Source organism: Amblyomma americanum, chromosome 10 (assembly GCF_052857255.1).
Source record: "Amblyomma americanum isolate KBUSLIRL-KWMA chromosome 10, ASM5285725v1, whole genome shotgun sequence".
Taxonomy (NCBI): domain Eukaryota; kingdom Metazoa; phylum Arthropoda; class Arachnida; order Ixodida; family Ixodidae; genus Amblyomma; species Amblyomma americanum.
This window is the reverse complement of record NC_135506.1, coordinates 75,553,559-75,571,113: the sequence shown is the minus strand read 5'-3', so window position 1 is coordinate 75,571,113 and position 17,555 is coordinate 75,553,559. Positions and strand designations below refer to the sequence as shown.

General features: G+C 45.5%; 1 protein-coding gene across 1 annotated transcript in view; it reads right to left on the bottom strand.

The window, feature by feature from the left end:
* The window catches only part of TrpA1 (Transient receptor potential cation channel A1), a 174,164-nt gene that overhangs the window by 34,163 nt on the left and 122,446 nt on the right, over nt 1-17,555 (bottom strand). Inside the window, 3 exon segments of the mRNA XM_077639238.1 lie at nt 4,034-4,148; nt 14,007-14,171; nt 16,671-16,843. Coding sequence (XP_077495364.1) covers nt 4,034-4,148; nt 14,007-14,171; nt 16,671-16,843 — 453 coding nt within the window.

Below are 17,555 nucleotides of genomic sequence, written 5' to 3'. Positions count from 1 at the left end.
CCCTGGTGGTCGAACTTATTCCGGAGCCCTACAATACGGCATCTCTTTCGTCCTTTCTTCTCTCAGTAATTCCTTTATTCCTTCCCCTACGGCGCGGTTCAGGTGTCCACCGATATATAAGACATACTGCGCTATTTCCTTTCCACAAAAACCAATTATTAATAACGGGTACTGGCCCGGAGTACCCGGGTTCGAATCCGAGCGTGGTGACCGCGTTTCGAAGGAGGCAAGACGCTAAGGCGCCCGTGTGCTGTGCGATAACAGTGCACGTTAAAGATCCCTAGGTGGTCGAAACTACCCCGGAGCCCCCCACTACGGCACCTCTTTCTTCCTTTCTTCTCTCAGTCCCTCCTTATCCCTTCCCTTACGGCACGTTTTAGGTGTCCGCCGATATGTGAGACAGATACTGCGCCATTTCTTTTCCCCAAAAAGAAATTTTCAATTTCATTTCCTCGCACCGTAGGAGGAAAAACGCTAAGGCGCCTATGTGCTGTGCAATGTCAGTTCACGTTAAAGATCCCCAGGTGGTCGAAATTATTCCGGAGCCCTCCACTACGGCGCCCCTTTTTATGGAGGAAAAACGCTAAGGCGCCCGTGTGCTGTGCGATGTCAGTGCACGTTAAAGATCCCCAGGTGGTCGAAATTATTCCGGAGCCCTCCACTACGGCGCCCCTTTCTTCCTTTCTTCTTTCACTCCCTGCTTTATCCCTTCCCTTACGGCGCGGTTCAGGTGTCCAACGATATATATGAGGCAGATACTGCGCCATTTCCTTTCCCCCAAAACTAATTATTATTACTATTCACCGTAGGACATTCGTTCATGTAGTATTTGTGCTTTCGCTGCAACCTCGTCGGTATCCAGTGAAGATTTTTTTCTTTTGAACCCACTGTTTTGGTTTCCACAACTGGAAGTTGCTACGTCTGACGTCATTTTTGACGCCTAAACAAGCATTAGAGACATTTAGCATAGCGGAGGCGTATTAACGTAGACGTATGCCGTTTTACCGGACGCCTCCTGCACGCGCGCAATTACGTGGGAGGAGCCATGGGCGACTGCTGCGCGTGCGCAGCCAGCCGCAGTCCGGTAAACGAGTATGCGTTTACGCAAGTACGGCTCCGCTATGCTAAAAGCCTTTATCGTTGCTTGTGGAATTCAGTATCAAAGGACAAGATAAGCAACAGCAAGGAGTCAGGAGAGCAAATTAAAGAAATAAAGATCACAAAACACGGCTTTTGCACTGCTTTCGGTCTACTGCGTATGATAGCATGCCGAAACTTTATCTTTTTGTTAGTTTCCGAAATTAGTTTTCTTTATTCGTAGACGCCATGCACCCAATTTTAAGGAAGCGAAAAGTGGACGCCACAGCATTGACGACGCACGCAGCGTGAAATCGAACGACGCTTTGGATCGTCTCGCGGAAAATTTCACGTCTAGCAACCCGTCGATTCCAGCCTGTTTGTTGTGGCGAAGAATGAATTCCATTTCTTTGTCTGATATTTTTCTCTCATTCTGCGGCTTTTGTGGCATATAAACTTTTGTTTGCGACACTCCGAATATTGTGAATCTAATGCCCAAGCGAAACAAAGAAATAACGGCTCTCTTCTGTGAGCCACTCAGTTCCAGATTAGCTCCACTACACTGCCTTTGTGGACATTTTTATGTAATCCATTCTTGGTTTTTATCTATCGCAAGCCAATGTCTGCGTTTATGTGTAAACTTCTGATAGAAATTTGGTGTGGCCTTCCAGTGATCCGGAACGTCCCGTGCAGCATTATGATCAGATATGATCAGAATTATGATTGAGATATAACACTTTCAGCAAAGCTAGCTGGTGCTGAAGAGCCCTTAAAATCGAGATGCGGACACCCAACATTTGCTGACAAAGCATTCGTTCACTGGCACATGACGCCGTAGTAAATCTATCGCATTTAATGTAATTTGCTTCTTTGTTAAATGCATACTCTTGCTTCACAGGAACAAAATGCAAGAAACGTGCGGCGTGCGGATTTTTTTCTTCAGTGCTGGGGCAGAAGAAATGAGTGCGGAGAAACAATGCAGTTCCCTATGCGTGAGTCTCGAACACATAACGCAAGCAAGCAAAACAGCATGCTATTCCGCGCACTTTCTTTTGTTTTCTTGCGTCGTGTTTACTTTGTCCTTCGCCCCTGCGAACACACAACACGGAAGCATCCTGTGTGTGAGATATATGGACGGCTTGCCCGAAATATTTTCGCGCTCAGGGTTAAATAGCTTCATTGATCCAAACAGAATAAGAGTTCTGGCATTATATTACCTACTTACAGTGTCGACCTAACGTTCCCATGCCACAGGATTTGCTTTTGAACAGTACAGACGGGCTATCTCGCACCTGGGAAGCTACAGAAGTCACAGGAGCTAGGAAGAGACTCTACCTCACTCTGCGCAGATTATGAGTTTCAGGGAAGTTGTAAATGCCACACTGCATCGCTGAAGAGCAGACCATGTTGCCTAATAAATTACGAGCCTTGCGCGCCTGTCACATGAGCTACACATGCTTCATAACACGCCAGAAACTATAGTAATGACACTGAAATAGTATCTATACTGAAAACGAATACTTTCTGCCTTAAAGCGCATATATTTTGACTCCGGAACTATTGCATCAGGTTGAAAGTCGTTAATTTATATTTTTGTACCGACCTTTCACGTCACAGTCTTAGAAGTGTTTACTAAAGCGGATTGATTAGATATCTTCACGCCATGCTGGAAACACCAGTTCCCCATTCGGAGAATTCTTCCTTCGGCGCGTTGAATAAAACATGGTCCAATCGGACGACGGCCGCAGTACGCGCTTCACGCGCGCCGCGTGACGGCATAAAAACGGAGCCTCCCGGTTTTGAACGACAATTTCAGTCCGGAGAGATGAGATCAAAAATGGAAACAGCGAGAGGGCTGCACGAACAGGGCGTTTCGCATTCTTGGCACGTGACCCAAGCGTGAGAAAAAATTTAGACAGTTTCGATGGCGCCGATAAGAACGGGAGCAATTTATTTCGAGCACCGCTCGAGCAGACTGGTTTCCTTGCATTCGGTGGCCCGCAGCCGGGCCAGAGTGTGAAAGATGAAAGAGTTGCGTTTAGGGAGCCGCGTAGACGGACCGATGCGCTGGGGCGGGGAGGGCGGCTATGCAACAACAAAAATAAGCCTTTTTCAGATGAATGCGTAGTCATCTTAGTACATCTCAAGCCTGAGAGGTTTGAAAGAAAAGAAAAAGATTAGCATTTCTGTTCTTAGAAGAAAATGGCCTGGAGTTCATCGTCTGCAGTGCAAAGCTTCGGCTAGAGTGCAAAGGACCAGTTGCTTAATGAAGGCAGCTATACTACTAGGCGTCACCTACCTTCAGCGACGCTAGGTGAGCAGATGCAGTAAAATACAAACTGATATTGATGCATTATCCAAAGCAAACTATATTTTCACATTTTTTTCGATTGCATATAAACCATGTGTATTTCTGAAGACTTTCATTAAATTTGTCCCAAAGGCTCTACACTCAAAACACAATCGTTGAGCCTGTTCTTTTGCTGCTAGTCCAGAAAAAAACATGAGGTTTTCGGTTACTTGTTTTCTGAGTAGGAAGGAAGCAACTTGTACGGTAGCGAATTAAAAGCGGACGAGCCTTTGTTCGCAGTCCGGTAAGAACCCTGCATTGAACTTCCGCGTTCATCATGCGCGCCCTGCGTTTTGCTCAAAGTGGGTACAATATAAATGACTCTTTTTGCCTGAGAACAGGCTCAGAACAGCGTAGAAACATAAAAAGTGCAGGTCAGTACTGTGCTCTTGCGCGTGACTCACTTAAACACCCTTCGCGTGTTTCGCCTCCAACCTTGTATGCTAGCAGAGCTCTATGCTAGCAGATCCTTATCGCAGCTAGTGACGATGATGATCAGATGGCATTTTAAACAAAAAATGCTGGTTTTTATGTTTTTAATGGATTCAAAAGAGTTTAAAAAATGAGAATTAATTTTCGCCGCCGCGGGAAGGTCTCCATGCTCACCCCGTCTCGGTCACTTTGGTCCAGGAGATGCGAGTGTACGGCCAGCAGTTGTTCCATGGTGTGGGTGAAGCCATTGGTGACTGCGTAGTGAAGAGGCGTCCGCCCTTTGTGATCCCTAAGTAGAGCGAAATATGTAATAATCAGCCAAGCGGACCATAACATTTTTTTGTCATCTTAGTGTTCTTTGGCATGGGAATCTAAAACTTTGCTCATGTTGAATATTTTCAATAAACATTTGCGCATGTTTGACGTCGAGAGTGCCATGTAAGAGAGCGCCAATCACTGAAACATTTAAGGCTGCAGGCTAGTTGGTTGACATAACAGAAAGCAGAAATGCGATGACAGGACCAAGAAGAAAGACTACTTATCGCTGTGTCGTCGTCTGTCTTCGCCTCATCTTCGGATTTTTTTTTGCCGTTGCGCTCAACATTTAAAACAAGATAATAACTGAGACTTAGTAACTTCCTCGATATACAATCAGTGCAGGAATTTAGGAGTCGTGTTACGGACAAATAGCTGAATACGTACGCTCTGTCAATAATTCGGGCACTTTTCCGTTAGGCACGATGCAACACCCCGTACTGAGGGTATCGGCCCTCATTCTAAGCGTTGTAGTACCCCGGATGTTGCGCCCTGTGCTGTACTACCGGTGACGAGACTTCATGGCATGGAAAAGCGACAAAAAGAAAACCCCTTTTGACCGCCGTAGCTGCGCCTAAGCCACACGCACTCTCGAATGCGAAAGGCAAGATGACATTTTTACATATCTCCACGTTTTCTTCTCGAGTTTAATTTCTTTTTTCTTTCTTAGCTTTTACGGATATCGAAGAACCACGGTTTATATTTGTAATTAGAGATGCTTAGCATAAGTTCCAGTTCTTATCCAAATGTTTTCCGATTAGTGTAAGCCGTACGCCTCATCTATATATTTGTAAATGTGACGCTAGATGTGACATTCTCCAAGGCTGTTTCCCACTGCTCAGTCACCGGACTAAGTTTTTTTTTTTTCTAGCGTTGTCTCCCTAAGCCATTGCCGAGGATGCGAAACAGTACCCACTACAGCTCCGATTTCTCTTTTTGAGCAAAAGCCAAACAAAGCTAGTTCACTACAGAGAACTAAATACCTTTTGTGAAGCCTGCAGCGTGCACTATTATTGAGCCAATGTTCCTGGCTTCGAGTTGCACGTGCTGATTGAAGCGGGACACACCAAGAAGCTAAGGCCTTGGCTATTCACTTCGGGTTGCCTTTGTTCGCATCAATGGGAATTCTAGAAGCGTTGTTTCTCCGAATCTATTCCATTGGCCTACATTTGGCTTACAAGGTGAATTAACGTTACGTCACGAAGTTCCCTGTCTTATGACATTATAAAAGTAGGTCCCATTTTCAGATTTTCTCGTGAAGTTTCATCTACTGAACATACTTCGCAATAAAGTCCGCCTCAGCAACATCTGTTATCCGTAGCCACAGAAAATTTTCAGATACTAATGGTGTTAGAAAAAAGAAGCGTGAGATTGAATTAAGAAATCGACCGCGCTACTTATTTTTTGTTGCAAGGTACGAAGATTCGTTGCCTTTCTCATACGCTCATCAGTTGCAACACACCTGCCAGAAGACTTTCAGAAGCTTAGTCGATAAAGATTTTCTGTTAGGAATGTTCTCACTATACTGTACAGTTGAGGGTCTACATGTGACGTGAGACGGTTTCGGTTTCACTGTGTAAGGTGCTTTGCGAGGGTTTGAAATTTTGTAATACGGGTATGGCTTATTTTTGCCGTTGCTGCAAGTGCACATAAAGGAAAAAGAATTCTCACTGCTCTGCGAACGCGTAAAAAATACGCGACATTTTGCTTCTCCCGCTAGGATTCCTCTCTCCTGTGCTATTTGAAAACGGTCGCATTAGACCTGCCTGGTGAAACTCTATATTACATTAACCTTATTTCGAAAAAAACCATGCTACAGTTGAAAATCATCAACGCGTGTTTCGAGATTGGAGACAATAAGCCGCCCAGCTTTAACAATGCCGTCTTTTGTTGCACAGTGCGACGGATTTCGAGCACTAGGATCTATATTGTCGAAGGACATGCACTGAGAACTTCGCTGCTACGCGACAAAATTGGAGTTAAGAAAACGGAACACCTTTCTCTGAGTGGAAATGGAGGTATAAAGCAAAACAGGTGGCCCGATTTAAGAGTTTAAGGACTTATTTGAGCCGGCATCAGCAAAAAAGAAGTGTTCTTGTTGTTGGCGACTCTGAGACGTTGCTTTACGAAAGCTGTCAGTCGCAGAAACGCCGTCCAATTTCCTGCGCCGCGGGATAAGCCAGAGGATAAAAACAAGCCCGAGCGGCATGCTACGTGGCCAAAAAATCTGCACCTTGCCTTTCAACTACACCGCCGAAAAATCGATGACACAAAAGATGCAGCTGATGAGATTTCTTTCTGGAATTTAGGAGACGAAATTCGTTTTCATTGTTGCCGATACCTCAGCTTTGAATAACACCAAGAGCAAGCCAATACTTTTGGGCGCCATTTCAAAAGAGGAAGCATATTTATTGAGTCTCTCAGTAGGATTGGAACTCCTGTCTTTTTCCAGTTTGTGAACGTAAGCAACGCTTTAGAGAAATATTTGCTCGAAAGGTATTACATGTATTTAGAGCTGTGAGGTGAAATTGACTCCAACTGTTAGAAAGAAATCCGAACGAACAAGGAATTAACAAATTCATGTCTGTCGACGCTGTCTTGACTTGTCAAGTGAACCAAGGCTATTGTACAGCTTTCTTGCTCGATTGTTCTGTATTTAAGGAGGCATTCACGAATAATGTTCCCTGAAGGGAAACTATGCCGCTTTTATTTGCTTATGCGAAGCCATCAGCTTTCATACACCGCTGAATCTCTAGAGAGGGTCACGAAGTATAGTAAACAATATGCTAATTTACCTACTTCATCTAAGAATGCATCGAAATAAAAAAATATATTACCGCGTCTTTAGCCTTGTTTAGTAAGATTTAAGTAAGCAAAAGATTATGGGTCAGTTACGGTCGGATACGTACCGATGAAGTCAGGGAAAGCGCACCACATTCTGTTGAGATGACGCCGATGTTGAGAGGCGCCTGATACCCCAGGATAGGCGGATTCGCGTCACCAAGCTGTAGCACGTGGTAGATATTTAAACGCATTCACAGCTACCATTGGGAAGTCACGACGCAAGTGCTTAAAGTACTTCGGTTGCAGGGGCACCAAATTTCGCTCGAACCAGAATCTCCCGCACATCGAGCCCGAGTTGCTGAACGGATTCGCGTGACAGGACGTGCTGTTCCACCTTGCAAACCATGGCTCCTTTATGCTGACGCTGGTGGTACTAGCGGAATGCAACCGCCGCTAGTCCCACCAGCGTTCGTAGACGTCGCTTCTCATTGGCCCTTTCGGCGCTCTCACTGATTTGTAGTCTTGAGGGAACGTGCCTTGGTATCCAATGACTACCGCGCTTACCACGCGTCTCATCAGTGGCCGCCTTCAGTCCTAGCACGGCTAAAACCTCCAAAGAAGTCTCCAGGTGCTGCTTTAGGCATTGATGCTCAGCGGCATTTTACAACTGGGGAACGGCCCCTGCGCCGATCAGCATAACGTTCGGCAGTGCACGCAGAGGCGTCTTTGCTGTGCTGACGTTTGCAGTCTATCTATCGAGCACGGCAACGAGCGATGTCTGCAGTTGCTGTTTTCTCATTTTTCTCCGGTTGGTGATGCTGCAGCTGCGAGTCTGCCTACTGCTATTAGGAAAACTGTTGTTGTCCTCAAGAGCGTCAGCCGACTTCACCTCGCACTACCTTCTTCGTCTTGGAGGGGGGGGGGGGGGGGGAGCGCGCAAACCCGCCACAACATGCCCGCCCACGCCGCCATGGTGTTAAGCGTGTAAAACGGTGCGACGGAGGTACACGTGGCTTCAACGTACAATGCCTTACATAAACGGCTTTCGCTTTAAAACAAGTTTCACGCGGCCAGTTGCAGGGCTTCCAAGTGGTGCGCTGGCTGTTTAATGATAAGGAGTCTTTCTGCTTATTACGCCGTTGAAACGACGTACAAGTATGTTACCCGAAATAATTCGTGGTAGTGAGTATGAAGACACGTGCAATGAAATATTAAAACATTACATTGCGCTGTGCGTGCATTAATTCACTCGATGCAGTCAGTAGACGGCTTCTTGTCTGTGTAGCTATTGCCGCAAAGCGTCGGTATGTTTGTTTTTTTGTTATTTGTTTAACGCCGCCTATACGGCAAGTTCAATGCGCAATAACCATGATCGGCGGTAGAGCTTCTACAATGTTCAAGATTGTTGTAGCTGTTTAGACTCTTAATCTAGAACAGGAACGTGAATCTGATCACGCCTGACGGGCCGCTTGACCAAAGCATTTTTTCTCTCACAAGCAGCATCCAGCATCCAGAAAGGGGAGAGGGGGTAAGGAGAAAAGAGATTGCTAAGCGACACTCACATGCTCCTATGACCAGTTAAAATTTTTCAGCACCTTGAACACAGTGAACTTCGAGCAGACAGCGGAGATTGCTACACCTTGATTTGCATAGAAAGTGTGTCCAGTCAGTGACTCGCAGGTAAGATGCAGCACGAATGGAAAGGAAACAAAGGTGTTGCGTCATGACGCTTCCGGAATAAATGTGAAAATTTTAGGGCTACCCAGCTTCACCACAATGCCCCGAGGGCAGCTTCTCTATGAGCGCTTATCTAGAAACTTCGCTATCATTTCTCTCTCTCGGCCATCAGCGAAAGCGGTCGGCATTTCAGTCCTTACGACCACCAAGTTACTCTTCAGTCGCAGCCGCCGAGTGGTTTTCTGCTTGTGCGCACAAGTGCAGAAAACAAAGACAAAACAAAAGTTCACGTTTGGCACTCTTTGGCCTTAGATGCCCTTGCGCCATAAAAACTCAGCATCATCATCGTCAGTTTGCTTCAGTCTTATGCCAGCCATCCAGGTCATAGTCCACGTCTGTGCCCCTGTGTATGGTCAGCACACGTGACATTACGCTATGTTGCCTTCTTCTTGCAATATAGTATTTTTGCAGCATAATTATATGGCGGAAAACTTGCTTGGAGCGTGCGGAGTTCCATCCCTGATGCTGCAGGGCACTCATTGGAATTCCATAGGTCACAGTTTTCCCTTGCCTCAATGCTCGGCTCCTTTCAGGAAAAATACTTGAAATATGGGTCATTGACCCCAACTCATGAAAACCAGAAACCATGTTAGCCATGGCGCTCTTCAGCCAAGCCGCCTTTGGGCCAATAAAATAAAATATTCTGCACATTAAGTAAATGCGAAAATGTGGAATAATGTACTCTAGGTATTTTGCGTCACTAAGAAACAAATTCAATGCTGCCATATTGTAAACGGTGGTAAATATGTTTAGCTCAAAAATTTCTTGCTACGAACTTGCGTGTGGGTAAAATTCGCGCCAACATGACACGGGACAAAACCAAGCTAGGTAAGGGCACGGTTAGCTAAAACTTCACTTAACGCGTTCTAATGACTTCGTAACGCCTGACAGCAGATATAGAAGAAGCTTTCTGTGTGCTGATTAATTTAAAAGCGGACATTCCAAGCAAGATATCCGTTCGGCTGAGGGTAAATAGACAGTGGCCCATTGAAGGAAAACCACCGGGTTGAGAAAAAAATTAAAAAAATGGAAGGGAAATAGAAAAGAGGAAATTTTTGTACTCCCTGCCATTTAAATGGGGGATTATTTCATATAGGTGAATTTATCCCAACTAGTTTGACATCCTACTTTATTTCAAAGAGAAATGGCTATGAGCATAGGCATGCAATGCAAAGAGCAGACAACTGACGGTCGCTTGGAGAAACAGCGGATTCGAAAAGCGTGGGAGTAGGCGATAGAGACTCAGGCAGGCGGGTGAGCTTTGGAAGTTTGCGGTGACAAGGTGATCGCAGCTGCCACAGGACAGGGTGACTCTAGGGATAAATGAGAGTCCTTTGCCACACACTGGATGCAGTTAGGCTGATGATGACAGTGGTGGCACACCTCGAACGAAAGTGGCCACTTAGAAGCCTACCTGCATGACACGGCCACAAATTATGCTCCATCTGTACACTGTGACAGCTTTGCCTGGGCCTCTCGTGTTTTAATTAAAATGTCTCCCTCTCTCTTTTCCTGGCAGTGAATGGAATGCTAAAGGGACTGACGGTCCCGTAAATGTGATCCCGTCAAATAGTACGGCCGCATGACTGTGCGCCTAGTCGCCTGGAGCGTTCCAGGTTGCATCATTCCGTCTCTGGAGTAGCTGTCGCCATCTATGGGAGCTCGTTATAAAAAGGCGCACCTGGCAACATTATAGAAAAAATTTTCTGCGCTTGCGGTGAGGCTTCTTATGTCGAAAAAACTCGTCGTCTGTTTCAGTCTCTGCAGCCAGCTAGACATGCAGAAAAAAATAAATATTAGAAAGGATATTTAAGGTTTGCTTTAAGGGTATGAAGCTATAGCGTAGTAGGTTAGGTTATCCATTCTGGGCAGTTTGGCAGCTTTGAAAACATTTTCGTTTGTTTTTTAATTGATTCAATTATTTGATTGATCAAATACTTACTTTAAATTTTCTTAATTGGCGTCATCAAGCATTCTTTTTATTCGGAGCACGTTGACAATTCGAAACCCCTTTTCATTTTTTTATTTTTTCATTTCTTTACTTGATCAACTGATTGCAATGATTTCATTAATCTGCACCGCCTATCATACACCAATCAGTCATCAATTACTAGAACCACAAATTACCATGGTACGATTTCTTTTTACGCAGCCCTCGATTATTTCCGACACGCGGTGCCGACTACTATTCTACGACTACTATACTATGCTATCGAAGCAACCGATTCCCCTCGTGCTTAACTGTCACCCTCTAGCGCCCATCCATTTACCGCAGTGCAGGATAGCAAACTGGTTTTATCGGTAGGTTAATCTCCCCGCCTTTCCCTTCTTCCACTCCCTCTTCTAGAGCTGTGCATCACATGTCGTGATCATCAAGTTCCACTAAGTTCGCCAATCACCGATTTCGCCGATAATTTGCTGGAAATTGACCTCTAAACGCTGGCCTTGAACCGAAAGCTTATGATACGCGACGTGCTAGCGCACATACTTCGCATTTCAACAAGTAAGGTTAATCTGCTGTATTACGTTTTGCCCTGGATTTTGAAAAGTCGAAATTTGATAGTCATGTTGGAAGTGCACATAAATAACTTGTATTGTCAATATGCTATGTTTAAAGAGAGAACTATTAACTGTAACCAGGGAATAAAATTCACTGCGAAGGACGAGAGGGCATATTTCTGCTCCATAGATACCGCTCAATAGCCAAGATATGTCACGGAGTACAGAAAGCACCATCTCCCCGCTTCATCTTTCTTTTATCGCTCATACCTGCATTGTCCAAGTTTGCTAACGGATGACATCTCTCAGTTTTTCTTTTTGCCGCAAAATTACTATGACGAACTCATCGTTTGCCCCTAAGAAAGTTGGCCCTACACCTGCTACTTTGAAGAATACTAATAACGTGAACAATCCCTAGTATGGTGTGGACACTAGGTCACTGTCTCCCCGCCGTGTCTTTTTATCAGCTAGAAATCCGTCCAGAAATGTACTCGCAGGAACCCACTGATCATCCTTGAACCAGCTCTTCGTTTACCTTGTTGTGTGGGCTAGGCAGTCACCAGGATTACGAAATGAGGGTCACAGTGACGCAACGAGTGGCGAGGGAGAGAGAGAGAGAGAGCATCGCGGGCCGCATAACGACCCTTATCAGTCCCAATGGCTTCCTTCTTAATAACCATGGAGAAATATATGCGATGTCACCCAGAAAGTGATCATCGCCCAGACCACGTCACTGAGAGGACGGCCTCGTAAGCATGGCCATAATTGTTACGCAAGCAACATATCTGCAACGGTGGCCACATATCGCCCTCGCATAAAGCGGCCGCTCAGTCTTCATCAGTGCAGTCTGCTCTGACCCCTCGAGAATATGCATGCACTTCCGAACCGAGAAGAATACGGCTATTGAGACGCGAAAAAAACGGGTCCGAGAAAGATTTGGGCAATCGGTGCCGCATTAAATAAAGCATTATCACTTGCCCGGCGTCTCGCAGAGGCTAGGCCTTTGACAGGCTAAAAGCGTTTGCGGACGAATATTTCACATGGTCCCGCCGTATTTGTCAAACGTGCAACGGTCAGTGACACCAGTGCAGAACACGATATTGAGTGTCGCCTCTGTGGCACGGTACTGCTCCTCAAAGCGCGTAGAGCTTCCTCCGCCAGTCACATCAGTCCGGTAACAAGGGGATACTTTCTAGTGGTTTACTAAGTGTTCCGCTGGCGCTGTCTGTAATTGATGTTTGTCATTTTCGCCACGTTACGATGACTTTGAACCGTTTAACCAGAGGGCTAAAGTTGGTACTATGAAAAATAGATTGCTCGGAGAATAAACATGTGCTGTAGAGCATTTGATATGCGCCCTAAATCCATGAAGAGTAATTCTGCGATTGCCTTGAAAACATGACTGAATTTATTACCTATTTAATTTCGCAACACATCTGTTGTGCCCCTGCTTATCTGTGGGTCCGAAGCTTGGAGAGCAACGAGAAAGCTTGAAACTAGACTCGGGTCAAGAAAGAGTAGCTGTCACCCCAATATTAGAAATGTATTGGCAAAGACCAGTCCTACAAAGGACCAGGGTGAAACCAGCCACTTCCAAGAGTGGGCCAATTACCTGTGCTGCTTAGGTATGGAAAGGCATTTGATAGAAGCAGCATTGAGGGATATGCTAACAGCTACATCGCAGATTAAAATGAAATGGACTGTATTCTTTCGGAAGTCGAAAGAAAAAAAACTCTATAGCCAAACCCCCTCAGGATGTCGTTTACGTCGTCAGCATAAAATGACATATTTCTATAGCAAGGTCACATCGGTCGCCCAGCCAATGTCTACCATGTGACTCGCATATGATGGCTCTATGAACAACAGATGTCGACGCTAAAAACGTACAGGGTCTCCACAGACAATCTTGAAAACTTCTTAGTAGAAAGTCAGTACTGCGCAATGACAGAACTGCTAGACAGTCCGCAGATTGCCTTAACAAATCTTTGTAAGGCTTACACCCACTCATGCATACCATAGACTTCTGTACGTTGACATCCCTCGCGAACTTCTGTTCTTCCAGTTGATTTCTTCCAGCATGGAGCATCTTACGTGCCCACTCAGAGAGAGGGTGCACTGCCCAAGCAACATTTCTTTATGAATTTTCTCTCCTTTCGTCCCTTTCTACGAGGCATATATACAGTTCCAACAAAAAGAAGAAAACACACACCTATTCATAGATTCGAGTCATCTAAACATGCTGCACTGAACAAGGTCGATAACTAAAGTCATCATTTCCACCTCGCTAAATATGCCAGTTCGCCATTCCCCCTCGCATTTCCCATTTCCCCCTCTCTAAAATGATTTTAGTTATCGTCCTTGTTCAGTGCAGCATGTTTAGATGACTTGAATCTGTGAATGGGTGTGTGTTCTCTTCTTTTTGCTGGAACTGTATATATGCCTCGTTCCAAGCAATGAACATCAGTTGAAAGTAAGCGCTCGTCTGTGTCGTGTCTTCCTCGTAGTCCCGGCCAAAGTGCGCGCGGTTCCGTTTTAAAATGCCTTACCAACCTGCCCAAGCATCCGTTCCAACGTAAAATATCCCGTGGAAATCGTGGAATGTATTTATGTACCTTCGTACCAGAATAAATTTTAGTTGTTAGTGCGCACTTGTCCTGTGTCCTTCGTTCCGATGTCGTTTTGTTAGTGTGTAGCGCGTTATTCAAACCAAAATATCCCAAGGTGGTCGAAATTTTCGGAGCCCTTCACTACGGCGTCCTCATAGCCTGAGTCGCTTTGGGACGTTAAACCCCCATAAACCATATGAACCCACCTGTGCAGTAGTGCACCCTTGACCAGGAGCAGGTGGACCACCCTGGTGTGGCCGTTCTGCGACGCTATGTGCAGGGGCGTCTTGCCCTCACCGTCCATCTCGTTGATGATGAGGTGGCCCTTCTTGCTCTCGAGCAGGTGGCGAACCGTGTTGTACCGACCGTACCTGACAACCACGGGAAGGAGAGAGAAACACAAACATTACGAGTATTCGCTCTCATCTTTTCTGCCAGCGTGCAGATACTATTAAAGGCGTCCGGGACTAATGACGTTCTCAAAAGGACGAAGTTTCCAGGCTTCGACCTTTGACTTTGGCAAGAAGTTTCCCGCCTGGGCGTCTCAGTGGTTTTAAAAACTTTCGCTCCGGTGCTTAGCTCAAGGTGATTTCGATCTCGGTTATGGCGACTGCGTTAAAAAGGCCTAGTGAAAAGAAGGCTGTGGTAGTGTTTCGATGCCAGTGTGCGTGTAGGAACTCCAGGCCGTCGAAATTACTCCCTTATTGCTCATTTCAGTGTCTTTCATCGCGTAGTACTGTTTTTGCACGTAGAGTATAGGAATAAATGAACACATGATTATATAAGCTCACAAGAAACTGTTTTCCTAAAAGGAAGTGCTGTTGAAGCAGCGGCACGCACGTCGCAAAAACCACAGGTATGTGTTGCGCACATCGTATGACAAAATTGTTTGTTTTAGTTCGACGACTGTGTGCTGATAAATCACGACTGAAAACTGTACATCGCCTAGCCATGAAATAAAGAGCAGCTCATAACTGCGGCACAAAATGGCCGACGGGAAAGTTAGATTCTGCAATTGCTCACCCTCTATATTTACATGTGTGCGGACAACAGTGCGCGCTGAGCCACGGTGGCAAATATTTAGACGCAGCAAAAGCATAACTATATTTCTGTATGAGATTGTTTTTCATTATTATTCGTCGTACATACATCGTACGTACTTATTGATTGTACAGTACAACATTGGCGTTGGGCTCATGCCAGATCTTAGCGCCACGGTGAATTAAGAAGGGCAATTGATAATGCAACCCATTTGTGCGAATAATGTTTAATTAATTCATTTAGGGCTTCAGCTTAAATTGACTGCTGTATAATGATTACTGATACGCACATTTGACATTGAGGTGAATGCGCAGCTTGATAACGATCACTGTCGGTGGGAGCTAAAAACCAGCCCCTCAATGACCCTTCCTATTAGAAAGGAAAACCGCAATGAAAGACGAATCCCCACCCTAGCCGTGGGGTGTGCTGTGATTAAGAGAGCTACAAGAATGAAGACCCTGCATACGCTTTCTAGCCTATTAAAAAAATGACTACTACCATGTGTCCATGCTAATATTCGCAGCAGGGCGAACCTAAAAGCCGTGCATAGGTCCACCCGTTGCGGCGGGCCCAGTGTCTTGCGTTCGGGCACTGATTCCAAGGTCGCGGGTTCCATTCCAACCGCCGCGGCCGCATTCTGATGGAGGTGAACTGAGAAATTTTCGTACAGTGCGCATTGTGAGCGTACTGTAAATAAGCTAAGGTGATTTAAACAGCTCCGGAGCCCTCTACTACAACGTGTTTCTGGATGTAAAAGCCCAACACACCATCGCTTGGTTCCACCATGCCAGATGGGCAGAGCGTTGGTGTCTCTGTGCATATGTAGCCTTGTGCCGATGGGAAATAGACTAATATATGTCCTTAATCTCAAGAGCCAGGTTGCCTTGAAAAATATCACAAGTTGCATGAGCATTTTCCCCACCGACCCTCCGACCGCCATGAAGCCCACTCGGTTGTTTGCCGCATGTGTGTTTTTGGTCATCAGTGTGCATAGTCGGAGCCAGTTACCATATGCCTTTTATTTTTCTCGTAAGCACCTTCTTAGCAGTATGCGTAAGAAAGCCATAAATTAAACCAATTAGTCTCAATTTCCGGCCCCCTTATCGATGACGTTTAAAACTCAGGGCTTGTTTCAAGACATTGAGAAAGAAACGTGCGGGAACGTGGATAATAGAGGCCGGTGGGATATGCCCTCACTCCCAGGTCCAGGCCATCGGTCATTGGGAGATAAGCATTTGATGCACAAAAAGCACTGGACATCGGGATACCCTTGTCGCTGCTATTACGTCTGTCGAGATTATTAACGGAAATGCCTACGTGGGATGACTGCAGCATTCTACGAAAAGAGAATATGGACAGGGTCTTCTCATCTTTTCTAACTAACCAAGAAACTTTGCCGTAGCTCTATACAACAGCTTCGTGTACTGCCGAGAACGAGCGCGTTGTGGCGCCAAGTCCGTTAGAGAGCACAGGCTTCTGTTTGAAGGCAGAGTGGCTTCCCGGATTGTAGATCATGCTCGATCGCATGCGAAAGCGTAGGTTGTCTGTCGAATGTACGCTCTTTCAGATACAAACTCGATGTATTAGCGGTGCTTGTGAGCTGAGACACATTGTGCGCTTAACTTTATTGATGACATTCTCATTACAACTATCTCTCTGCATGCGAAAGGGTGCTTTCATCGAAGAACAGCCGCTTTCTGCCTTCTAGTCGGTGCATGGTGGCACCTTTAAAAGTATCTTGCTCAGTACCTCTACAAAATTCTAGAGGAAGTCTCTTGAGCAGTAAAGCTGTACCGAAGGACACTGATAGCGATTTTTTTATGACGTACCTTGCTGCAAAGTGCAGCGGCGACTGATTGTCGTTGTTCTTGAGGTTCACGATGGCTCCGAAATGAAGCAGGCTCTCGATGGTCTTCAGTTGGCCGTTTCTAGACGCATAGTGCATGGCGGTGCATCCGTGGATGTCCCGCTCATTCAGAAGCTGGGCAAAGTCTTTCAGCCGCTGGAAAAAAATATGAAAAAAAACGAGCGAAGGCAAACATGAGGTCGCGTAACGCGCTTGTGAGTGGCCAACGAAATTGAGACAAAAATTGGACCATCTTCTTTTTACCTACATGTTTGGGCCGAAGCTGGTATTCGGTTCCGTTTTATGACAACCGTTTGTAAAAAGACATAGACGAGTAGGGTGGCAAGAAATTAGAGATGGAATCGGTTGTTCTGTACTTAATTTTGCGACTTTGATGCGCGCGTTTTTTTGTTGTTGTTGGAAGGCTATTTTTTAAAGACGAAAAAATAAACCGTCCACTTCTGTCACAGTCCCATGGAAAACGTTACACGCTCCGGTTCCTGAGAAGTTAAAAGGAAGCTTCCGAACAAAGCTAACGATTATATGTCACAATAATGAAAGCTCACTTGCAGCGCTTTCGAGAATATCAAAGAAATACGTCAATTAATCACCTTGCTTACGAATTTATGTATTAGCCACAACTGGGCTAACGAGTTTCCATACTGTGTTTGATAAAGCGTGTTTACTTTGCACGTGCACCTCAGATGTGACATTGAACGAGAGCATAGTTTACAGGACTAATCTGACTGAATCTACAAGCATGTAACGACGGGCAGTGGAATTCGCTGACTATGCTGCTGTTCGTCATTCATTTCCTTGCTTTTTGCCTGGCCTCGGCACTTTTACACTTAAGTGCCTCTTCCAGTGA